The sequence below is a fragment of the Podarcis muralis genome, chromosome 10, assembly GCF_964188315.1.
Source record: "Podarcis muralis chromosome 10, rPodMur119.hap1.1, whole genome shotgun sequence".
NCBI classification, from domain to species: Eukaryota; Metazoa; Chordata; class Lepidosauria; order Squamata; family Lacertidae; genus Podarcis; species Podarcis muralis.
In genome coordinates this window covers 68,271,193-68,297,210 of record NC_135664.1, presented here as the reverse complement: position 1 = coordinate 68,297,210, position 26,018 = coordinate 68,271,193, and the positions used below count along the sequence as shown (strand labels likewise).

Genomic DNA, 26,018 nt, shown 5'->3' with positions numbered 1-26,018 from the left:
GAAATCTGCTTAAATAAATAACATTAAACTATTGGAGATTATTTTGGCCACTTGCCCAGAAGTTCCCGGAACTACTTCTCGGACACGCTGGCAAGAAAACACGACTCTGGAACACGACATTTAATTCTGCCTTAAGGTACAGGGCCAAACTGAGACAGCCAAATTGCAGAAAGAATTGCACTGTAAAGTGACACGCCAGTTCTACTCACCTGACAGTTCCGAGGAAGGCATCAAAAGGAAAACTTCCTGTGTGCCTCTTGCCAGGTATGTGAAACAGAGAAGCAGGTGTGCAACAGTGCTGGCTAGTACAGAATCCTAGTACAGTGGTACCTCGGGTTAAGTACTTAATTTGTTCCGGAGGTCTGTGCTTAACCTGAAACTGTTCTTAACCTGAAGCACCACTTTAGCTAATGGGGCCTCCTGCTGCCGCCATGCTGCTGAAGCCCGATTTCTGTTCTCATGCTGCAGCAAAGTTCTTAACCCGAGGTACTATTTCTGGGTTAGCGGAGTGTGTAACCTGAAGCGTATGTAACCTGAGGTACCACTGTATTAGAAAGGGAGCAACTAGCGCATGCAAATTGCCTTGTTTGTTTTCTTATAGCAAAGAGCAATCAGCAACCACGGCAAAAGACAAGGGCAATTTGAGGCTGCAATAATAAACACATTTGCAAGGGAGTAAGTTTCCATTGTGATAAGTGAGACTTGCCTCTGAACAAACTGACTGAAGATTGTCTTTCTTCAGCTACAAAGGACAGGCTCAGCAAGAAAACTTTCCACTGCCTGTGAAAATATGGCAACACTTGCTCATTACAAGGCGGCTTTAAGCTATTTCTTACATTCTGAAGGCGACTAATAAACTGTGGATGAGTTTCATCTACAAAGAAGAAAAAGGAGTGTCTTTAATTAAAAGAGAAAGTAATCAATGTAACTTTTTGTGTGTGTCATGCTTTTTATTCCAGGTCGTTGACATGCAAAGTACAAATTTAGACCAGTTTAATCTTTCACTTTCACTTTTCACGGTCATATATAAGCAAACAGACCGTACTAGCTCCTCGCACTCTGCATTTCAGATTCCTGCAAAAGCCTTACAATTCAAAGCAGTTCTGAGCAACCTGCCCATTTGAAGGAGCGACTCAGCACCAGACACAGCTCTCCGCGAAAGCAGAAGAGGGAAAGCTCTGTCGCCACTGCTTTTCAGTTGCAAATTTTGAGGAATCTTCTGGAAGCGGTAAGCCATTAATCCACTCCTCCTTAAACAGCCTTGTAGATCCAGATTAAGGGATGCAGGTGGCACTGTGGGTTAAATCACAGAGCCTAGGACTTGCTGATCAGAAGGTCAGCGGTTCGAATCCCCATGATGGGGTGAGCTCCCGTTGCTTGGTCCCTGCTCCTGCCAACCTAGCAGTTCAAAAGCACGTCAAAGTGCAAGTAGATAAATAGGTACCACTCCGGCGGGAAGGTAAACGGTGTTTCCATGCACTGCTCTGGTTTTGCCAGAAGCGGCTTAGTCATGCTGGCCACGACCCGGAAGCTGTACGCCGGCTCCCTTGGACAGTGAAGAGAGATGAGCACCGCAACCCCAGAGTCATCCACGACTGGACCTGACAGTCAGGGGTCCCTTTACCCTTTACATCCAGATTCTTATACGAAGCTGAACAAACCTGCTGCCTGAAGCCAGCTCCCCCTACAGCATTGCTGTGTCACAAAGCAAATCTGATCTGACCACCCTGTGATTGGACACCTTACAAGGGCATCTTGCCCATAGAGGCAAGTGGCATGGGGCGCCAGGGAAGAGGCGGAGGCTGGCTCGGGGCCTGCCGGCATCAGCTCTCTGCCCTCGCCTGCCTCTGCCATTCCATGCCGAAGCAGCGCCGCGCCCGGAGCCTCCGCCTGCCATGGCCACCGCGGCATGGGGGCCAGGGAAGAGGCCAGGGAAGAGGTGGAGGCTGGGTGTGGCGTGGCACCCCCCAGCCATCAGCTCGCCACCCTTGCTGAAGCAGCGCTGCGCCCTGAGCCAGTGTGGTGTAGTGGTTAAGAGCGGTGGACTCGCATTCTGGGGAACCGGGTTCGAGTCTCCGCTCCTCCACATGCAGCTGCTGGGTGACCTTGGGCCAGTCACACTTCTCTGAAGTCTCTCAGCCCCACTCACCTCACAGAGTGTTTGTTGTGGGGGAGGAAGGGAAAGGAGAATGTGCGCCGCTTTGAGACTCTTTCGGGTAGTGATAAAGCGGGATATCAAATCCAAGCTCTTCTTCCTCTTCTCCGCCTCTTCCCCGCTGGAGGGGTCGCCCTCAGCCGCTGCCTGCCTCCTCCAGCCCCACAAAGCTGCTGGAAGTGCTGTAAAAAGGTCAGCAACTCTGGGAAAGGGGGGGCGGAGGGATCTTTGCACCATGGCGCCAGAAGACGGCCCTGACACCTTACCCAGGGGTCCAAAGGCATGGCCCAAACCCAACTGAGAGTGTGAAAGTTAAGGAAGAAGCCTAAGAGGTGTGCTAGGGTGCAGAGCCGAATTTAGGTTTGACGAGGCCCTACGCTACTGAAGGTAATGGGGCCCTTTATATGTCCAGCTGTCCTTGGTCAACAACAAAGTGTTGCTGGGTTTTTGTGTGTGTTGCTTATATGCTATATGGTCATTTATGGGCCTCATAGGTATCTAAAGCCATTTGCACATAACAAAATATGTATTCTATCAAAGTAATTGTTGAACTGAAATACAATTAAGAAGTAGGCTAGCAGGCGGGGCCCATTACTTACACCAGGCACCCCCAAACTTGGGACTACAACTCCCATCATCCCTAGCTAACAGGACCAGTGGCCAGGGATGATGGGGATTGTAGTCCCAAAACATCTGGAGGGCCGAGTTTGGGAATGTCTGACTTGCATCATAGGAAGCTACACAAAACAAACACTGTTGCTGTGTGTAGGGTTTATCTTATTTGTTTTTATCTTGTATTTTGGAAATGTACATCCAGTTGTTTTTCTTTAAAAAAATTGGGGACCCCCCAAGAGAGTGGGGCCCTAAGCTATAGCTTGTTTATCCTAATACGTAAATCCGGCACTGCTAGGGCACACACCCCCCCACACACACAAACATTTGCTGCCTGGGGCAAGCTAAAAGCATGAAGTCTAGCAAGTAAACAGGGAGTACCATTGCAAAACATTGCAAGGCTCTAAATGCAAACCTGTTTGAGATCTGAGTCTTGCAACTCTGGGAATTAACCCTGACAAACTTATGCCCAGGAGAGTTGAGCAGACAGGAAAAGCGCTAATTTACAATCAACCTGACATCACTTTATTACATCAATGCAATATGGGGACAGGGACACGGGTGGCGCTGTGGTGTAAACCATTGAGCCTTGGGTTTGCTGATCAGAAGGTCAGCGGTTCGAATCCCCGCAATGAGGTGACCTCCCGTTGTTCGGTCCCAGCTCCTGCCAACCTATCAGTTTGAAAGCACGTCAAAGTACAAGTAGATAAATAGGTACCGCTCCGACAGGAAGGTACACGGCGTTTCTGTGCACTGCTCTGGTTTCGCCAGAAGCGGCTTAGTCATGCTGGCCACATGACCCGGAAAAACTGTCTGCAGACAAACACCGGCTCCCTCAGCCAGTAAAGTGAGATGAGCACTGCAACCCCAGAATCATCCACGACTGGACTTAACTGTCAGGGGTCCTTTACCTTTAATATGGGGACAGGCCTCCGACGATGCAATGGCAGCTTGTGGAATGATACTTTTGACTGGAATGTTAGATGTACCGTATTTTTCCGTGTATAAAACGTCCCCATGTATGACGCCCATTTTGGGGAACTCCAAATTAAGAAAACACCCCCTCAGCACTATCCGTGTATAAGACGAGCCCCAATTTTAAACCTTTTTTTGTTTTGTTTTGTTAAAAGAACCATAGTCTTATACACGGAAAAATACGGTAATTAAATAGAAATGTGCTTTTGTGGGGTGGGGTGGGATGTGGTTCAATATACAGTTATACCTTGGAAGTTGAACGGAATCCATTCCGGAAGTCCATCTGACTTCCAAAACATTCGGAAACCAAAGCCAATTGGAAGCCGCAGAAGCCCCATTGGATGTTCGGCTTCCAAAAATAGTTCGGAAACCAAAACAATCACTTCTGGGTTTGCAGCGTTCCAGAGCCCAAACATTCAACTTGCAAGGCGTTCGGGATCCAAGGTACGACTGCACACTGTTGCTTCTTGTATAAATGTGTTACAACAAATTTAGGAGAATGATCACACACACGAGATGGCTAGGTTGTGTACTTTATGTAGCTTTCACATGGGAAATATATATGGACCTTGCAGGTGGACAGGAAATTTTTAATGTGTTTTCTTTGGATGTGTGTGTGTGTGTGTATTTCCTGATGTTCCAGTTCTGTAATCGGTCCAGCAGTCTCAATGTCCCAGATGCACTCCAGAAATTCTTATTCGTCACTGGTGAAAGGTATTCAGTATTTTGATGTCACCGGGGGCTTCAACCCTTGCAAACTCCTTCTCACCGGAGACCAAGCTTTCCCTGTGCTGGTGAGCACGAAGGGCAACGTACTAATAGCCGCATCCTGGTACGGGGCAGGCCGGATGGTGGTGACGGCGCATGAAGCCATGTTGCAAATGCCCCAGTTCCTGCCGTTCATTAGAAATAGCCTGGAGTGGCTCAAGCCGTCCCCAACAGCAAAAGTGGGTGTCCACCAGAACATGGCCACTCTCTCTGATCTGCTCCTCAAGAATTCTGTTCAGGTGCATCCGAACGCCCGGCTTGGAGACTCCTTTGGGGTCTACTGTATCAATGCCTATGACGACACACAAGCTGGCAGCCTTGCTCAGTTTGTAGAGAGAGGCGGGGGTCTACTCATTGGAGGGCAGGCCTGGCATTGGTCCTATCAACATGGAAGAGAGAAGGTGCTGGCTGAATTTCCTGGCAATCGGGTGACTGGCATGGCTGGAGTGTACTTTACCGCTGATGTGGGAGACAATGGGGTCTTTCCTGTGCAGCAGGATATACCAGAGGTTCCCCCAAGCCCTGAGTAAGTATACCTCTTTATCTCCATTTATTCTTCTTGGAAAAAGAAACAATGCTACAGCCAAACTTTGGTTCTCGAATGGCTCCATTTTCGAACATTTCGGCTCCCGAACGCAAAAAACTCGGAAGTAACTGCTCCGGTTTTCGAACGATTTTCAAAAGCCAAACATGCTACACGGCTTCCGTTTTGAGTTTCCCTATTGTATTGAGGCTTCTACTTTCAGTTGTCAAACGTTTCGGAAGTCGAACAGTCTTCCAGAACTGATTACGTTCGACAAACGAGGTTTGAGTGAAAATTTGTTTGTATTCTGTTCCTGATAGCATGTCCCAATTTGGGATGACCAACAGATAGACCCAGCAAGATTCATTATGGGGAAATCCCCCCCCCCCCGTTTGTGTATATGGAGAGGAAGAAAACCATAATGAATCTGCCTGCCCCAAATAATCAGAAAAGCGAAAACCTATCCTAGTTGTCAGATGCATTCTGGGCCCTTAAGCAATGCCAAAATAATGACAACATACACACCCATTTTGTGTGTGAGAGGATAGAATGCATATAGAGAGCATAGATATTCTTTTACAGCATAAATCTAGCCTAAGTATAAATGGGGGGGGGGGTGACCTACCTACCACATAAACAGGTTATAGCCCTCGGCAGGGCTTTTTTTCCCAGCCGGAACTCAGTTCCAGCAGCTCTCAGGTGGGCTCCGTTGCCATTATAAGAGAACAACGGAGGCATTCATGGCGAGTTCCGGCCCCTCTTTGCATAAAGAAACAGCACTGATCCTCAGGACGATGCCCCAAATAAAATTGGCTTCTAAGCACCAGTAGAAATCCCAGCTCTGTAAGTAGGGTGTTTTTGAGGCTTTTGCACCCCTTATTAAGAGACACAGGTTTCACTCCAAAGTTTTTGTGGGAAATAGTGAAGGACGAGCATCCCAATGCTCTCTTGGGATAAATTATGAAATCACCCAAGTTATTTCAACCTGAGCTCCCTCTGCAGTGACTGCCCTTCAAAAAAAGTAGGCGTTTTGCCCAGTGTTTAAAAAATAGGGTAGAAAAGCTATTTGTCGCATGGCTCCTGGAATGTCTAGCCGCCATTTTGTCCTTCTTACAAGGGTGACTCGTGCTGCGATGAGAAAAGAGGCACTTTCTTACTATCGAGTCGGGCAGGGAGGCATTTCTCAGCACCAATTTTATTCTTAAGTCTGAGTCACCATACATGGCGACAAGACTTCTTGAAGCCTTTGCATTCTGACAATCCTCAGCCTCCTGGCTAATTCTAAATGCTGGTTTTGTCCGAATCAATCAGGTCACTCAGTGGGCTTACTAATCTATTAAGGACACACGAAATAGGACGGAATAGCTCCATTAGTTGTTATGGCGGCAGCAGGGAGACAGGAGGGATAGTCCAAAGACCAAAGGCTGGGCAAGCTACATTTTACCCCACTGATTTTTTTCTCAAGCTAACTGCTGCCTGAATATTAATAAAGCAGAGCTTTACAAGTATATACAGTTGCACCTTGGATCCTGAACGCCCTGGAACTCAGACATTTTGGCTCCCAAACGCTGCAAACATGGAAGTGATTGTTCCAGTATGTGAATGTTCTTTTGGAACCTAAACATCTGATGGGGTTTCTGTGGCTTCCGATTGGCTGCAGCAGCTTCCGGCAGCCAATCAGAAGCTGCAGTTAGGTTTTCAAACGCTTTGACAGTTGAACAGACTTCCGGAACGGATTCAGTTTTACTTCCAAGGTACAACAGTACAGGGAAGAGTCAAAGGGACTGAAGTCTGGTAAGATTGTACATTTTTAGTAAGGTTTCATGGGGAATTACAGATAGATATTGTTATGTACTGAAGTTCTCACCCTGGGCCAGCAGATAGTTTTCACTCAGGTCCAAATATGCAAATAAGGGGTTGAAAGTGACATTCAGTGATTGGATAGTTACAGAAAATGGTTACTGTTGCGTTGTAGTGGAGCTCTATATAAGCAGGCTGGCTGAACCCTTCAGTCCAGTTCTGTTCTGGCCTGTGAATAAACAAGAGCTGTTTGAAGAATCGCCGTGTCGTCTGATATGTTCACCCACAACTTAACAGATATTGCAGGTGCAAAGCTCATGCTCTTTTGTCCTCTCAGATACACCTGTAGACCAGCATTCCAAACAGTCCAGAGGGAGTCCAGAAAATCTTATGAATCTTTGGTGAAAGGTATTGAGTCTTTGGCTGTCACTGGGGAGTTCAATCCTTGTGAGCTACTTCTCACAGGAGACCAAGCTTTCCCTGTCCTTGTAAGTACCAACGGGCAAGTACTAATAGCCGCATCCTGGTATGGGGCAGGCCGGATGGTGGTGACGGCACACGAATCCATGCTGAAAATGCCCCAGTTCCTGCCATTCATTAGAAATAGCCTAGAGTGGCTTAAGCCATCATCAACGGCGCAGATCGGTGTCCACAAAAGTTTAGATGCCCTCTCCAAGTTGCTCCTCAGTAACCGTGTCAAGGTGCACCCAGATGCAAGGCCTGGAGACTCTCTTGGGGTCTACTGCATTGACGCTTACGATGCCACGCAAGCCGATGGCCTTGTGCAGTTTGTAAAGAGAGGCGGGGGTCTGCTCATTGGCGGACAGGCCTGGTACTGGTCCTATCAACATGGAAAGGAGAAAGTGCTGGCTGAATTTCCTGGCAACTGGGTGACCAGTGTTTCTGGGGTGTACTTCACTGCCAACGTGGGAGAGAATGGGATCTTCCCGGTGCAAGAGAAAATGCCAAAGGTTCCCTTGATCACCCAGTAAGTACACTATTTATTGTCTGTTTTATTTACATATGTCTAATGCATACTTTCCCCCCTTGGTTTTATATAATTTTACACATTTTAACTTTAACCATTTTAAACATTAAAACAAAAGACCGTGTTGGTCTGCCGTAGTCAAAACAAAATAATAATAATAATAAATTGCTTCCAGTAGCACGAAAGATCATACCAAAACAAACTTAGTTGGTTCTCTAAGGCACTACTGGAAGGATTTTTATTATTATTATTATTAAAATAAAAGGTTTATTCAAACCTTCGGACCTCTTTCCCTCCCTACATCGGTTCCATATTTAAAATAATGTATTCTGCATCTTTTACCCTTCTCCATCCATTATATATCTATAGTTACTGTAGTTAATTCCACATTACAAGTGTCTTTATATCCCTGCCCATTATTTTAACTGTTTACAGAGGTCTTTTAAATATACATTAAAAATTTACTCCAGTCTTTTAGGAATACTTGATCTTCCTGGTTTCTGCTCTTTCCCGTCAGTTTACTTTCATAGGATGTAATCAAGGCGGTGTGAAGCAGACAACTGTAAGAAAATAACATCTATAAATACAGTGGTGCCCCGCAAGACGAATGCCTCGCAAGACGGAAAACCCGCTAGACGAAAGGGTTTTCCGTTTTGGAGGTGCTTCGCAAAACGAATTTCCTATGGGCTTGCTTCGCAAGACGAAAATGTATTGCGAGTTCCTGCAGGGGTTTTTTCCTCCCCCCCCTTTTTCCCAAGCCGCTAAGCCGCTTATCAGCTGATCCGCTAAGCCGCTTAACAGCTGATCGCTAAGCCGCTTAACAGCTGATCCGCTAAGCCACTAAGCCTCTTATCAGCTGATCCGCTAAGCCCGCTAAGCCGCTAATAGCGCTAATCCGCTAATGGGCTTGCTTCGCAAGACGAAAAAAACCGCAAGACGAAGAGAATCGCAAGACGAAGAGAGCCAGTGTGGTGTAGTGGTTAAGAGCGGTAGACTCCTAATCTGGGGAACCGGGTTCGCGTCTCCGCTCCTCTGGGTGACCTTGGGCCAGACACACTTCTCTGAGGTCTCTCAGCCCCCCTCACCTCACAGAGTGTTTGTTGTGGGGGAGGAAGGGAAAGGAGAATGTTAGCCGCTTTGAGACTCCTTAAAGGGAGTGAAAGGCGGGATATCAAATCCAAACTCTTCTTCTTCTTCTTCTTTTCGTCTTGCGAGGCACCACTGTATCTGTAAAACGTAACTGAAAACACCAGTAAGACATCAGTTGATAGTGCTTGGTTAAAACGTGAAATTCGTATTGTGAAGCCTGTCTAAACAGGATAGTTTTCCGAAGATGTCTGAAAGGAGGAGGATGCTTCCTAAACGTCTACTGGCAGGGAGTTCCACAGGGCAGGGCCTGCCACTTTAAAGGCTCAGACCCTTTAATGTCGCGTGGACCTCAGAGGTGTGTGGGATCGCCAGAAGTAAAGCACTGGAAGATCTGAGCGATCAAGGCAGAGTGTAGTGTCTCAGATGGCACATTGGGCCCTAGTTGTTTAGAGCTTTGGTGAATTACAAGAAAATTGAACCCAGCCTGGTAGCAAATCACCACCCAGGGCAGCTCTCGCAATAGCCAGGTGACATGTTGCCAGTAGTCTGATTTTGAGAGCAATCTGGGTGCTAAATTCTGCACTAGCTATAGCTTCTGAACCAGATACAAGGGCAGCCCCATGTAAAGTGTGTTACAGTAATCAAGCCTTGACGTTTCCAATGCACGGACCAGTGTGGTCAGGCTGTCATGATCCAGGAACAGAATACCACCCCCAAGACATTGAGTATTTAAACTTAGTAAAGGTAAAGGTAAAGGTACCCCTGCCCGTATGGGCCAGTCTTGCCAGACTCTGGGGTTGTGTGCCCATCTCACTCTATAGGCCAGGAGCCAGCGCTGTCCGGAGACACTTCCGGGTCACGTGGCCAGCGTGACATCGCTGCTCTGCCGAGTCAGAGCCGCACACAGAAACGCCGTTTACCTTCCCGCTAGTAAGCGGTCCCTATTTATCTACTTGCACCCGGGGGTGCTTTCGAACTGCTAGGTTGGCAGGTGCTGGGACCGAACAACGGGAGCGCACCCCGCCGCGGGGATTCGAACCCCCGACCTTTCGATCGGCAAGCCCTAGGCGCTGAGGCTTTTACCCACAGCGCCACCCGCGTCCTATTTAAACTTAGTATGAAGTGTTTAATCTTAACACTGCATTTGTCATGATTTGGCCATAAATTCCAAGGCGCTCCATTGTCCTGTTAGACCGCAGAGTTGCAGGAGCCTATTGGGAGCTGGCACGTCTGGTTCCAATGTATCAGGCAGAGCCAAAAGTTCATTAGCAAAGAGAACTTTTTACTAAGGATTTCCAGCTTCATTGTAGCCTTATGAGGCTTTGCCCTCAGGTGGGAAAAATATTGCGCCCGGGAAAGGGAAGGGGGAGTCAACAGACACTCAAGGAATAGTTTCAGAGAAAAAGTTTTTATTTCTACCATCCATGAACTGGTAGAAGGAGCAAGTGTGATAACTCACAAAAAGCATGCACGAGTTCACAGTCATGTGCACAAGCATATATACCCCTTTCCAGTTCCCTCCCCCTTTCTCCTCCTCCTTCCAGAGTCCTGCCCCATGAGTTCCTCTGAGCATGAACAGAAAGCTGTCTTGGGACCATTTTTGGACTTTTCCCAGAAAGGGGGTGGAAGGGTTTCAGTGTGTTGTTTCATTCTTGTGCTTTGGCATGGTTCCCAGACAGAAAGCAAGTTGCAATGTGGGTTTTTTTAGCAAGGCCAAAAGCCTGAGAAAGGCCTGAGAAACAATGGACTGTTCTCTACCTTTGTTGCAATCTTTTTTATGTCCGCAAGCGGAATATGCTTAGCTAATAATGCTTTTGCCTTAGAGGAAATGCAGTTTTTAATGCTTGAGGCGAGGCATGGCTGGGGGGGGGGGGGAATCACGAAGAGTTTTAGTGTTTTTGGGGTGATCCTAACTGTTCCCCTACATCATTACAGGAAAAAAAGCTTCAGAAAACTTAGCAGACAAGAAGGGTAGTAAAACAAAAGCCCACTGAACAGATGCTTAATTTTGCTGTTTTACTATTAGAGTGACTTTTTTTATATTGAATCAGATTGTGGCTATCAAGGTTTGATGTTTTATTATGTTTTTATATGTGTTGGAAGCCGCCCAGAGTGGTTGGGGCAACCGAGCCAGATGGACAGGGTATAAATAATAAAATACTGTGGTGCCCCGCAAGACGAATGCCTCGCAAGACGGAAAACCCGCAAGACGAAAGGGTTTTCCGTTGCAGAGGCGCTTCGCAAGACGAAAACGTCTTGCGAGTCTCGCCATTTCCCCCCCGCTTCCCCCCCTTTTCAAAGGCGCTAAGCCGTTAATAGCCTTTTAACAGCTTAGCCGCTAAGCCTTTAATAGCCACTAAGCCGCTAAATCGCTACTAGCGCTAATCCGCTTAGATGCTAATGGGGTTGCTTCGCAAAACGAAAAAACCACTAGATGAAGACAATCGCGGAACGGATTCTTTTCGTCTTGCGAGGCACCACTGTATTATTATTAGCCGCACATGGAATTGCCAAAGCAATGGCTTTGGTTTCAATACAATGAGCCTCCAAGTGTTGGGACCCCCAAGATCATTGGCTAAACTAAGAGGCCTTGATAGAATCCAAAACATTAGGAAGGGACCGAGTTAGGCAATAATGATTCAAATGATCCCACAGGAAGTTATAACCTCGCTTAAAGGATTATCTATTCTTTTTTTAAATAGGCATGGATTAGACATTGAGGGTGACTTAAAGACTCTTCTGAATGGCGTGACAACCTTCTGTTTTAAGGTCATGATCCCTTCTGAACTGCTTATCCACGGGAATCTGGCATTTCCAGTGGGCATAACTGATTCTTTCCAGTGCTTTGCTGGAGCCGCATACTACGGCAGGGGACGTGTTGTGGTCTTCTCCCATGAAGGAATGCTCAACAGAGCATCCATGAAAACTTTCCTCCTCAACGCCATCAACTGGGTTACTGCTGGAAAGGGAGGGAAAGTTGGCGTCGGAGACCAATTGAAGGAACTTTACTCCATGTTAAATCAGGGTGGGATCCCTTGTGAGCTAACCGATCTTAAGCCGGGCTTGAGCGTCTACTGCTGCAACGCCTACAGTGACAAAGAGAAGGAAAGAATCCACAAATTCGTCTCTGAGGGAGGTGGTCTCCTCATCGGTGGACAAGCTTGGTACTGGACTTATCAAAATCCCACCGCCTGCGCCATTGCACAATATCCAGGAAACAAGATACTGAAGAAATTTGGAATTGGGATCACCGGGGAGTGTATCAACCTACCGGGTGAAAGCTACCCAGCGAGACAGGCCAGCGCTGTTGCTTCGAGCTATCACTTCCGCAAAGCGCTCTTCCAATTCAAGGAGCACATTCGGAGCAAGCAAGCTCTGCAACCTCCATATTCCTCATGGCTCAAGAAGCTAGGGAAAGACTGTGCCACATTCCTGAGCATCCCAGCTACCGACTCTCCATCTCTTTCCTCGGTCCATGAGGATATGCTGCAGCTGATCAAGCTCGAGTTTTTTCAGCCGGAATTCACCAGAACTCAGAGAATAATGGAGGCATCCATGTTGAGCTCCAGCACCTCCTCTTCTAGAAAAATAGCACTTCTCTGTGGCATTTCTGGTGTCAGGGCAAGCAACCCAATTAAAAGCAACTCGGATGAAGCCATTTTAATTCAAATGGCATTCCTGCTCTACAACAATTTACCACATTTCCAAGACCTAGTGCCCCATCTAATTCAAAACCTTCCAAGCTATCCCACAGCACCTCCTCAAGTCATTCAGATTAATGGAATAAATGAGGGTGAGAGATTTTGTTGCTTTAAACCAGTTTGTTACCACAGTATTTCTCCCTCAGGTAAATCTGATCCTTTCAGCTTGTCTGATTTCCTCATCTGAAAATGGGTCGTTTTGTGAACTTGGCTCAGAACTCATTTCTCTCAGTTCCAGTCATGCTCCAAGTTGCAGTACAAAGCATCTCTCTCATTTATTAACAGTTCTTGCAGTGTCATAGGAGCCCCTGGCACGGTTGCACACGTTGGCCTCCCCGCCCTGCCATTCCCAGGAGCAGCCAGTGAGGAGGGGGCGACCTTGCTCCTCCTCATCTCCCAGCAGTAGCTTTTCCACTGGCCAGGTGGGAGGGGAGAGGGGGCAAGGTATGGGAATGTTCAGGGATGAAAGGGAGGATATATTATCTGATTATAGCCTTTCCAACTTGTGTAAACAAGTTCACAATTTAGCAGAGTAACATTCTCCTTTTTAAACTTGCACAGCGGATGTGTTTGCTCAGGCTCGCTAAACCCTCTATAATAACCGTCCTGGTAGTTTCCCCTTATTCCCTTATAAAAGATAAGACACGACACAGTCTTCTCTAAGAATATAAAGAGTTTACTCACATTTTTTTTTACAATCGGGTCCCAGAAGACAGACATAGCTTAGAAAAGTAACATACATCTGGAAACTACAGTGGTACTTTATTACATACGCTTCAGGTTACAGACTCCGCTAACCCAGAAATATTACCTCGGGTTAAGAACTTGCTTCAGGATGAGAACAGAAATTGTGCTGCGGCAGCAAGAGCCCCATTAGCTAAAGTGGTGCTTCAGGTTAAGAACAGTTTCAGGTTAAGAACGGACCTCCGGAATGAATTAAGTACTTAACCTGAGGTACCACTGTATCTCATAAGGAGACAGTCCCTTTGTCCTCTCTTGGGAAGCCTAGAGCATCTTTGGCTAAGCAGATGTTGCTTCTTCGATGCATTTAGTCAAACCGAGAGATGGCTGCCCTGCCCTGTGCTTTTGTAGTTACCTGCACAGGTGAGGCCACGCCCACCTCTAGTCACATGCAGAGGAAGTCTGTCCCACCCCAGAAGGAAACAGGAAGTTTACCTGCTGGCTGGACAAATATTCCTCCCCATGTGTAAACATGTTCACTCTAGGAATGTTGTACTTAACTACTCTTGTGTTTCACATCCCACACAAGGTCTTGGGAGAGGCTGGGGCTGTGTGGGCTCACCAGCTGTCAGGCATGCAGAGTCCTTCCCCCCCTTCCATATCTTCACATGTAAGAATTAACAAGCAGTTGATAAGATTTATAGTCCTTTTATTGCAGCATCACGTTGTGAGCACAATCACACAGCTCTGCACAAGGAGGTCAGTTGGCTGGTCTAATCCAACTTCCACAGCATTCTGGGCGCCAACAGGAAATCCCTCCCTACCTCTGACTCCTTTGCTCTCTGATACGTTCAGACCTCCGAGTCTGTGGTGAAGGGTGGTCCCCCATGCTCAATAGATGTCTCAACTAGCTACCCCCTTCCTTCTGGTTCTCGTCATTATCTCAGAACTGGGTAACTCCTCCTAAGTCATTCAGCTTCTCTCTCTCTTTGCTTTTGAACATGCTGTGGACAAGGGGGGGCGACTCTCCAGCTCTCCATCCGAGAGAAGCTGGTCTGCCATAGAATGCATCCCCCAGTGCTCGCCTTCAGACCATTCTGACACCAGCAGGAGCAATGGATTGGCCACACTGGGGCGCCCGCACAGCCCCAACCTGCTGCTTGGAGGCCAGGTGTGTGGAGGGGCCTCTTGACATTGGCTGTTCCTGGCTGTGACACAAAGTAGCCACATTAGGCAAACTTGGATTTGTGCCCACATTTGGCTGAAATGTGTGCATGCAGCGCATTCATTCAAGAAGCAATCCTGATTATTTAACCTGGATAAATGAAAATATTAAAAGTTTTTTTTTAAAAAAACAACAACAAGCAAACTGTGAGAGGGCTCTATAGAACAGGCTTCCTCAACCTTGGCCCTCCAGGTGTTTTGAGACTACAATTCCCATCATCCCTGACCACCTATGATTCACCTCCATGTCTTACTTTGGCCTTGCAGGAGACGAAGCTTGGAGAAGCACCGGCCTTTATGTTCCTCCGGCAAAGACTGTCAGCTTACTCTTTCCACCCAATGCCATCAGTGCTCAGCTGCAGGTGATGCTTTTAAAACATCAGACAGGGCTTTGACTACAGCTTTGAGGGGACAACTGGGTTGAAACAATTTAGCTCCTCCATCTCCTTAAATCTCTCAAAAGGATCGGGACCAGGCTGCTGGGAGGAAATGGGGGTGGCCGATCATTTCCCCTTGTGCTGTTTTCTTGGTAACCCTTCTCCCTCCCGGTAGATTTCCCCATCAGAATAGGTGCCTGGAAACACTCCCCTGGGGAGAGACTTGACCCCATCCCCTCCTCCCTTGCCGGTATTTCTGATTGATGTGTTATATTCCACTAACTTTTACTACTCGAGAGTATATGTACTGAAATCAATGACCGTGACTGAGGTTCATTATTTCCAATGGGGCTACTCTGAAGAAGTGTTTGTTGAATACAAACCTTTATAACATTGGTATTTTACAAGAATAATACAGCACAGGATGAGGTGGTTTACAAGGACAGGTGCAGAAAAATGCACCTTTGGGAGCCAAGCGTAGCGCAACCAGGCCCCATCCCCCAGCTGAAGGGTGTTACGAGGTCTACTTCTTTGACCCCCAGGCTCCATCTCCCAACATGTTGTCTCTGCCTCCCAACTCACCAGACTCCATTAATTTCAATGTGACTACTCTGAGCAAAAGTTAGTTGAATACAACCCTGTATATAATTAGTATTTTATTCATTGATTTAACTGTACACTGGGTTTTGACGGGATTGTTTTATTAGCCACTTATTGTGGGACCTACAACTTTTACCTTCCCCCCCCCCCACACCTTTGAGCACCAACCTGCAATTCCCAGCATGCCAGTCCCTCCCCCAACTAACCAATCTCCACTTCCTCACTCACAGAAAGACCTTCTTTGCCACCTATGCCCTTATCCCACCTCACAAGATTGCTGTGAAGGATCGCGTGTGATTATAACCGAATTGTATCATGCAGTCCCTTAGATAAAGAGTGGAAAGAAAGGCAATCGTTCCTTGAGTCTTCAAAAATATTCGGTGCCTTCAACAACAGCAGACCTTATCAACTGCCCCTTGGGGTTAATATTTTGCACCACCTGCTGGTTGAACCCAGTGTCTTTTACTCCAGGTCCAGATTGGCTGCCATTCCGATGACCTGAGCAACGCTGAGAACTTGCTGCGTCCTCCGGTAGTGATCAGGCGGTTTGAAGTTACGAGTGAAAGAATGGAAGTCTCCAGCTTGTGGGGTGGCCTCTTGTACATTGTGCTGCCAAAGAGGTCTTCCGTGGGCAACATATCAGTCACGGTCAAAGGGGCTTCACTGGCTCCTTATTTCAAGCATGGTAAGGGGGCTCCCTTTGAAAGAAGCAGGGGAGGTATTTCGTGAGATCAGTAATCTGTTTGAATTAAGATGTGCTGGAACCCAACTGCATCATTATGTTCTCGCTAAACAGGGCTGTCTTCAGATGTCTTCTTAAGGTTGTATAGTTGCATATCTCCTTGACTTGCGGGTCATGTAACTCCATACCCTCCAACATTTCTCTGATGAAAATAGGGATGTCCTAACGAAAAGGAGGGGGACGCGGGTGGTGCTGTGGGTTAAACCACAGAGCCTAGGACTCGCAGATCAGAAGGTCGGTGGTTCGAATCCCCGCGACGGGGTGAGCTCCCGTTGCTCAGTCCCTGCTCCTGCCAACCTAGCAGTTCGAAAGCACGTCAAAGTGCAAGTAGATAAATAGGTACCACTATGGCGGGAAGGTAAACGGCGTTTCCGTGCGCTGCTCTGGTTCGCCAGAAGCGGCTTTGTCATGCTGGCCACATGACCCGGAAGCTGTACGCCGGCTCCCTCGGCCAGTAAAGCAAGATGAGCGCCGCAACCCCAGAGTTGGCCACGACTGGACCTAATGGTCAGGGGTCCTTTACCTTTACAGAAAAGGAGGACCTTCTGTGACCAAATCAGAAACCAGGATGGCTTCTGTAAATCTGGGACCATCCTTGGATGTTCAGGCATTTTCTAGATTATGCCACATCACACCCAACTACATAATGAAAAATAAAGCCCACTCAGAGCAAGGGCAAACCTTCCTGAACCCATCTGCCCTTTCTCTGGAGGTATCATCAGAACCTGAGGCTCCTCACAAACTATATCGTCAAGAGGGAGCTCTTATTGAGGGGAATACACTGACCAAAACCCATCCATTCCTTTTTTCTTTTTCCCTTTCTCCACACTAGAATATGCAGTTAATTGTTATTACTTCATTTTGCAACAAAATAAATGCATTTAGGTGAAACCAGCCTATCCGCCTGGAAGGACACTATCCGCTACTACCCTGCTCCCTGGGCTGAGTTAGAAACCGAGAACATCATCTTGACAGTGGCCTCAGAGGACGTGCGTGGAATGGACAATCCAGGGGTCCTACTGAACACCTGGGCCCAGATGATGAGAGCAGTGGCCAAGTTAGCAGCCATCCCTCCCCTTTTCCCCAGACCAGAAAGGATAGTGGAAGATGTCAAAATCTCTGCTGGTAAGTACATACTTGTTCATATACATGTGGGTGAAAACAGTATATTCTCCAATCCATTTTGCACAATCCTCCCATCTTTAAATAAGCAGCCACCGGGATCTATAAAAATATCCTCAGAGATGCATCTGAGCTGTAAGCTTGCATTGGTTTAAACCATCATGGCTTCCACAAAGAACCATTGAAATGTGTGGTTGGTGAAAAGCTGGCTAGAGGGACTCACCTGCCGCTGAGGGCCTTGCCTTCCTTCTTGGTAACCAATGCTACCAAGGGAGGCCAGCATGGGGCTTGGGATCACCACAGTTGAGGGGTGAGGGAGGTATGGTGGGGGGGGGGCAGATATTATAAGCAAAGGATTTTGAGATACGGATATGCTCGAACCCCTTCCAAGCTGCGCCCCATCCTGAGGGATGAAGGTAGGGTGAGCAGGATTACCTACCTCCATCTTTGGTGTAATGCAATGCCAGGTCTATAGGCAATAAAACCGCCACCCTGAGAGACTTCTTTGCCTCCTAGAGGGTTGATCTGGCTTGTGTGGAGACCTGGGTGCACAAAGGCGAAACAGTCACCTTGTGTGAGATGGCACCCCTGGGTTTCTCTATCCTTCACCAATCGCAGGATTGCCCTTTCAGGGCTCTGCCAGTGCCATCCATCTATGGCACTGAATGTGTTGGCCTAGTGTGAGGCACCGAGGAGAGCTTGGCTGCCTGGCTGGTGTACCGACCACCTAACCCACCAGCAGCCACCCTGTCAGGCCTTCTGGAGGTGGTGGCAGGCTGGGGCTTGGAGTTCCCTAACCTATTGGTATTGGGGAAATTAAACGTCCATGCGGATGCCACCCCCTCCTCACAAGCTCTGGACCTGGTGTCTTCCATGGAGACACTAGGGCTCTCCCAATTTGTTTCTGGCCCCATACATCAAGCAGGCCACAAACTGGATTAGATCTTCAGTGCAGGTATAGATGTGATCATGTCCCCACCCCCTGTGGAGGTGCCATGGTCTGATCACCATGCTCTGAAAACAAAGACTGACCCCCCCCTCGCTTGGGTGGTGAGCCTATTTGGGCTTGCCCACGAAGGCTGATGGATCCTGATGGATTCCATCAGGCCTTGCAGGACCCTGCTCCCCCTGGCGGTCCATTAGATGAGCTCGTCAAGGGCTGGAATAACCGGCTCTTGGCAGCCATCAATGAGATCGCATCCAGGCACCCTCTGCGTCTCTGCCGAAACTGGGCCGCTTGGTTTACCGAGGAGCTCTGAAAAATGAAACAGGACTTCAGACAGCTAGTGTATGGTGGCATGCTTGCGACGGAACCTCAAAAACATCCTATAGGACACTTATAAAGCCTATGAGATGGCAGTGAAAGCTGCTAAGAAGTCTTTCTTCTCAGCTTCCATTGCATCTGCTCCCACCCGGCACAACTTTTTAAATTCAAACATTGAAACAGACAAAATAGTACAAGTAATTAAAAAGAATGAAAGTAGGAAAAATACCGGGTTCAGGTGGAATTTCAATTAGGTATTATAAAATATTACAGGAGATTATACTTCCAATCCTTAAAAAGATTATGAATAATATACTAGAGAATGGAAAAACTCCTGAATCAAGGAAAGAAGTCTTAATAACTTTAATACCAAACAGAGAGCAGATCTGACAAATAGCAAAAACTATAGAGCAATTTCATTATTAAATTCAGATTACAAAATTTTTATAGGAATATTAACAAATAGACTTTAAAAAATGCTGAATATAATAATTAATGACAACCAGGCGGGATTCCTGCCAGGAAAACAACTATATAACAACACAAGAACAGTAAATATTTACTAGAATATTTGGAGATGAAATCAAACAAAAGAATAGCAATGTTGTTAGTGGATGCCGAAAAGGCTTTTGATAACAATTCATGGGATTATTTGTTAAAACCACTGAGGATCAACAAATAGGATCAACCGCAACTGCGTTCAGGTCGAGAGTACGCCCTGCTTGCTGGTCAGGGTGTCTCATTCATTGAAAAGGGGAGCGGAGGCAATGCAGACCCCTAAAAAGGCTCAGAAATAGAATTCTGAGCCCCAAAAGTGTCACGGCTAAAATGGCCGCTGTTTCTTTAATGCTTAAAAAAGCTGGGTCAGCATGAGTATATATAGAGTGAGAAATGTTAATTTGGTGTTGGGTTGGTTGGTTGGTTAGTGAAAGCTGGTTGTGTTGTTGGGTACAGTTTGTCAGTCGCTTTTGCAGAAAGACTTTTAAGAATAAAATCAGAAAGTACTCTGCAAGGATACTATTCTTGTGGACTCTTTTATGCCGACAAGGGTCTGAGGACCAGGCTGAGGCGACAAAGGGAGGTCAGAACTTTTTTTTTTTTTTTTTTTTTACAAACACTGACAAAAAGGTAGATGGAAGTCTATAACTAAAATATGTAAGGAGATTCAATCCATATGGAAAAGTACCACATCAAAGGAATGCTAGTATACGAATGTTGAACAGTATCTAACACAATATATTGAAGTATTTGTTTTTGTTTTGTATTTTCTTTCTTTTTTCCTTCTTTTTCTTTTCACATAGGTTGAGATGTATGGTTTCAAATATTTGATATTATCTTCCTTTTACAGAGGTTACCAATGGAAGTATTTGTAAACTATGCATTTATTTGTATGTTTGAAATCAACAATAAAATAATAATTTACCCATATATTTTTAGTGCAGAGCAAGATCTGCTTGCAAGTCCCATTTTTAGGCTCAGCATCTTGGAATCACATAGGCATTGCCTACGGAAAAACATGGATATTGCCGCAACTCAAGTTATTTTCAAACTAAGGATACAGTTTAAATTTTATTATACTTTGTGGTTTTTTTCAAAAAAAAATTATTAGTTTTCCAAATTTATAACAAAATTTCAACAAACATAAAAAGAAAACATCAAAAAACAAACATTTATCCTAACTGTAATAATTCCATTTTTGTTATCATTGTTGGGTGACTTCCTCGAATCCCCCTGGCTGAGTTTCCATATGAATTAATAGCAGTTTTCCAAAACTATTTTCACATAAAATTTACTTGGCCAATTAACATCTTTCTTTTCATTTTGACTTTTATCCATAGTATTCTACAACATCACATATTTAAATCCTAGGCCGCCAATCTGTTACAAGTATTTCTATTTAAGTTATCTTAACATATTTAATTAAATAATCCTTAAATTTCTTCCATTCCTCTTGATACTCCTCCTCCTTCTGGTCGCGGACTCTTCCAATCAGTTCGGCTAGCTCCAAAAAGTCCATCATCCTCATCTGCCATTCCTCCACTGTTGGTACTTCTTGTAATTTTCGATTTTTGGCCAGCAAAATTCTAGGTGGCCCCATAAATCACTGTGAATCATTTACTTCAGCAATTTTAAACCCAGACACAGAAAGCAACCCCCATGGAAATCAGATATTCTGTATGTTAAAATTCCAATAAAAATATTTTTTTAGGGAGAAATAACCACACAGTACAATACATACACAAACCACAGTACCTTATTTGTTTTAAAGCTAAGGGAAAAGATGCCAAGTAATTTATCTGCAAATGATTTATTCCGCTTTCATGGAGAAGCATGTGTCTCGTCTTACAAGTCCCCCTTGTCCCAACTCTCTCGCCAGGTTGGATGCACTCTGGCTATCCGATCATGGCTAACGTGGCGGCGTCAGAGGAGGTCACGGATGTACAGCGCATGTACACCAAAGGCACTTGGGGCCCAATCCATGAGCTGGGTCACAATCAGCAGAAGGGTGGGTGGGAATTCCCCCCACATACCACGGAAGCCACCTGCAATCTCTGGTCTGTTTACGTCAATGAAACTGTGCTGAACATCCCCAGAGAAATAGCCCATCCAGAGCTTAAACCAGACAGCAGAAAGAGGAGGGTGAAGGACTATATTCAAGGCGGAGCTCAGCTGAAGGACTTCACGGTGTGGACTGCACTGGAACCTTACTTGCAGGTACATAAAGCTGCTCTATAGAGTCAGAGCACTGGACCATTAAAAATTCCCTCTTCTTGCTTTATACACTGCCAGGATTATCAGACTGTCAAATTCTCTCCAGCTGTCATCTTCTATCTTCTTTTTATCCCAAAGGACAGCTTGACACAATTGTTTCTAACATATATCCAACAGAAGGAAACCATTCCCAAAGTCAAGAGTCTCTTTGTTACTAAATCTCCATGGCTGGAGCCAATTCTCTTTCTACCATTCACAAAAATATCCCTTGCAGAGCCTGTCTGCAGAAATAGGAATCCGACTTCCTGTTTGGCTTCCGTTTCGCCAAATTAATTAATTTAAGGCTAATTTCTTTAACAACTTTATACAGGCTTTTACCTCTAATTGGAAGCTCCGCTCTTTCTTGTGATGGAGTACGGCTTCAGCAATAGAGTGCGTTGGAGCTGTGAGTGAACTCAAGCCCCTTCAACTTTCCCCCGTGTGCGAAACGGCAGCTGGGGAGGTTTGGGGTGCGAGTTTTCCTCACTTTTGCTGGAACCCTGGGGTCCCCACTCTTCCATGGGGGGGGGGTTTCAGGGGTGCGCCGAGCCCTGGCAGCCACCCTCAAGCTCTATTTGCCTAAACCGTGTCCTCTCTTAAGCAGACGACACGGAGTTCACCACCATATCCTCCACAGTGGAGCAGAAGTTGGACCACTGGACCATTTAGACCAGTGATGCCTTAACTGGCCAGTGGCAGAAGCTGCTCCTACTGCTGCAAGCCAGGTAGAATAAATTGTTCAGGTCTTTCATTCCTTCAGGACTCAGGGTTGTATCTCAACTCTGCAATATTCAGGGTCGAGTCATTGAAAACAACTGACCTTTAGTTCCATCTGTTGAACTTCTGTAGGCCTAAACCTTGGATTCAGCCATTGCCGCTGAAATGTGTGATTGTGACTTCTGACTAAAAATCCCAGGGTGGCGTTCAGAGGCAGAGACAACTGGCAATGCCCAGAGGGGTTGTTTTAATGTCCCCCCACTTTCCAATGCAGATCCTCCTCTCCACCTCCAACTTGCCACAAACTGCTTAACAAATATCCCTTTCATTTATAAAAGCCTGTGCTTTAGAAAAATGGGACGTCAAACACCTCTTGGGTGTGACCTGGCTATCCAACTGCCAAAAGAAAGTCTGAACTGTTAAACTTTAAGTCAGAATTAAGCTGCAGTGCTACAAACCCTAGGAAGGAAGAATGTCTTATTGAACATGACGGGACTTAGGACCAAGTAGGCATGCAGAATGTTCCTTGTTCTCAGGGACTTCTGGGAACTGTAGTTTTGTGAGAGCGTTGCTTCTGTTACTGGAATGACTTTATATATGGGGAACGAAGAAAATGGCAGGAGTGGGGAAATTTTAAGGGCTGCAGAAATATTTCTGTGAGGCCTATTCTAAAACCAGTCCGAGGAAGACCAAGCATGGTCAGCGGTGGGGAGTGGAGGATCATGGGAGGCCAAAGGGGAATGCCGTGCAGTGAAGTAGTCGGAATCCTGAAGAGCAGCACTTCATACTGCAACATTTTGTTGCGGCTCTCATTTGTTCCCAGAATTCTCAAGGGCCGGGAGGGCGGAGCCACGTAAGTCATAAATGGTGTAAAACTGACATGCTTCGGTAGCATAGACACCCAGAGAGACATGATAAGCAACAGAGATATATTTTTTTAAGTCCTTAGGAAAGGGACTGAATAATTATTATTTTTCAGTTGCAGGAGGCCTTTGGCTGGGAGCCCTACATCCACATCTTCGTAGAATACCAAGCAATGACCCACATCCCAACTGACAACAGCGCCAAGATGAACCTCTGGACCCGCCATTTCTCTCAAGAAGTGAGCAAAAATCTGGGTCCTTTCTTTAAAGCTTGGGGGTGGCCAATTGAGGAGAACCTCACTCAGGAGCTGGCCAGATGCTTTCCCCCGTGGACAGAGGATCCGATGAAGAAGTATGAATCTTCCTAAGGAAGGGAAACTAACAGATTGATATTGTGCTGAATAGAATATACTTGCAAACCATCAACCAATATAAGCCCCCGCTATAGAACTGTAATCCACGTTGAAAGTGGTCAATGAATGTATTCCTGATGCTTCTCCCATTTAGCTGTTATTCTCGGTTCAACAGGACCTGAGAATGCAACAGCACTCTCCCCACTTGCGATTCCTAGCAATGGAATTCAGAAACATTAATGCCACTAACCATGGCTAGTAGCCATTGATTGTCCAATTCTCCATCCCCTTGTATATGTGTTTTTTTAAAAAAAGATTTGGTATCTGGTTAAAACTATTATAAGGGAATGCAAACTAATCAACCTCGTAAACTGATGGAGAAATGAATGTTCTTGATGCCCTGGAATAACAAAATCAATGATAATATACATGCAAGTTACTGTTACCAAACTTTTTCCATGCAGTCGTTGCAAAAATGTGGAAATGAATCAAGGTATATTATTTTTTTAAAATTTGCCATTTGGTCCTTACACGCTGCTTGCTTTGTTCTGCATCCAATGAAGTTCTACTCAGAGTAGACCCACTGAAATTCATGAACCCAAGTTTGTACTCTCAGTTTGTTTCAATGAATGTATGCTTAGTATACATTTTTATTGAAAACGAAACTTTCTATGTGTAAATTGCCTTCAGCAGTGGGAAGCACTAGGAGCTCTTGACGCCTGGTGGTCCAGAGGCGGTTGGATCCACACCTCAATGCTGGACTGAAGACTTTGCAGCTAATAATGGTGCTGCGAATCTCATGGGCGGCTAGGTCAAAATCTAAAGAAGCTGCTTCTAACATGAGGTCTCTGGTCAGTCCGCAAGTATGTTATTTTGTAACTGGCCAGTAATAATGCCTTAGTGGTATTTTGCTGGCTGAGGCAGAAATTCGAGCAGAAATAACAACACATTTTAGGATTATAATATGTCAGAATTTTGGGGGTTCTACCCTTTTTTGAATTTTGGTCATTTGACGTTTATGATTTTCTTATTTCCTTCTGAGGAAACTGAATAGTTCAGTGAAACGAGGTTTGCAGCCGGCATCCCGTTAAGGCCTTGTTCTATTTCAGTTTTTTCTGATTTTTTCCTTGAGCTTTTTGATTTTTATTATTTAGTTTATTTCCACAAGGTAATATTTCTAGTAGATTACTTCTCGTTTCAGGGATTTTCACAGTATTAATCTGATTTGAACTGATTTTATAATGAAATGATTTTAGAAACGTATCATTTTACTGTTGTTAGCAGCTCTGAACCCGGCTTCGGCTGGGGAGGGCGGGATATAAATAAAAATTTATTATTATTATTATTTATTTCATTTAGTGGTATTTTGCTAGCTGAGGCAGAAATCCAAGCAAACATAACAACACATCTTAGGGGCAGTCCCTGAAACCCGTTAAGGGTTTTCATTGCAAATGTCACAAAAAAGCCACCCATCAGAAGATGATCACTTATGTATCTCATAGGTAAGGCGCGGATTTGTAGAAACTGTCCAGACAGTGGGAGTTTGAGGGGAAAGATCCCAGCACTCGCAATAATATCCAGATTCGCTCAGAGTCAGGGAGGGAAGGGGTTCTGGTTCATATGTTCAGAACCTTCAGGAAAGGGTCGCTGAGTTATGGACGCACCTCTGGGGGAAATGGACTGAGAACTCGCCAGAGACTCTCCTACACAGCCCAACAGAATCCAAGATCCCCAGGTATAAAAGAGTGCCGAGGAACACAAAGTAAACGAGGAGAAACGGGGAGAACGTGTAGTCTACCTGTCTCCTATTGCCCTTGGCATAACCTTTCCTACACTCCCCCCTGCAGCCATCAGGAACTGGATCCTAGCCTGCACCTGGCTTTGGCCAATGGGAATGCAGGCTGGGGACATAGAAATTTCTGTTTTGCCACTTTGCAGCTGCTTAGAGTTACAAGGACTTTGTTTACATTCCTGGGATTCCATACTGTTGGAAGTCTCACGGGAGACGGATGTGATGTACTGGTTTCCTGTTTCCTTTGTTTCAGTTGCTCTCTGCTTTCATAGAGAGAGGATGTACATTTCTTTGCTGTCTGCATAGTAAGAAATAAAGCATAGCGATGTAGCCATAAATCTCATCACTTCCCTGTGCTGGAAACTCTGCTGAACGGGAATGTGCCTGAGGCCTCATCAAAGGCTCAGGTCGTTAATTATTCTTCGGAGGTGATTCCGAAGGACTTGGCCCGAGGAAGATGAGCTTTATCAGCTTGGCTGAGCAGAGATCCCAACAATAGGCTGTGCCAGGCGGCAGAGCCGACGGAGCAGGTAGGCTTCCCTCGGATCCCACCCCTTGCCTCCGGTCCTGGGCCAAGGGTCTGGCAACTGTCCTCCAAGGGCGAAGCGGGGTCCAAAGCAAGAAGCCGGGCGTGTTCGGGAACTCCGGAAAAACTGCATGGGTGCTGGAAGAAACAGGTTTCCAATGTCGTTGCTCCCGCAACCTGGGACTGGGCTGACTGGCTTTTATCTGCCCCGAGGCATAGGGCGGCCCCGGTCCACAGGTGACCCGCCTCTCCTGGCCTTAAGGCGAGCACTCCTCCTGAGAGAACCTAGTTCCCTCCGCCTCTCTGCCCTGAGCCTCTTGCAGCTCAGGAGAGGCTGGAGGGTTACTGGACCCAGAGGCAGCCTCACCTTCTCCTGACAGAGCTGGGAGAGGAGC

General features: G+C 46.2%; 1 protein-coding gene across 1 annotated transcript; it reads left to right on the top strand.

Moving 5' to 3' along the window:
- Positions 1–499: 499 nt before the first annotated feature.
- LOC114605815 (TRPM8 channel-associated factor homolog) lies at positions 500–24,649 on the top strand. Its single transcript, XM_028747413.2, has 9 exons — positions 500–1,228; positions 4,386–5,036; positions 7,171–7,821; positions 11,613–12,703; positions 14,784–14,878; positions 15,965–16,178; positions 17,121–17,360; positions 20,999–21,336; positions 23,069–24,649. Exons 2-9 carry the CDS (start codon positions 4,411–4,413, stop codon positions 23,318–23,320), a joined length of 3,507 nt encoding a protein of 1,168 aa, XP_028603246.2. The 5' UTR covers positions 500–1,228; positions 4,386–4,410; the 3' UTR covers positions 23,321–24,649.
- The last annotated feature ends 1,369 nt before the right edge of the window (positions 24,650–26,018 follow it).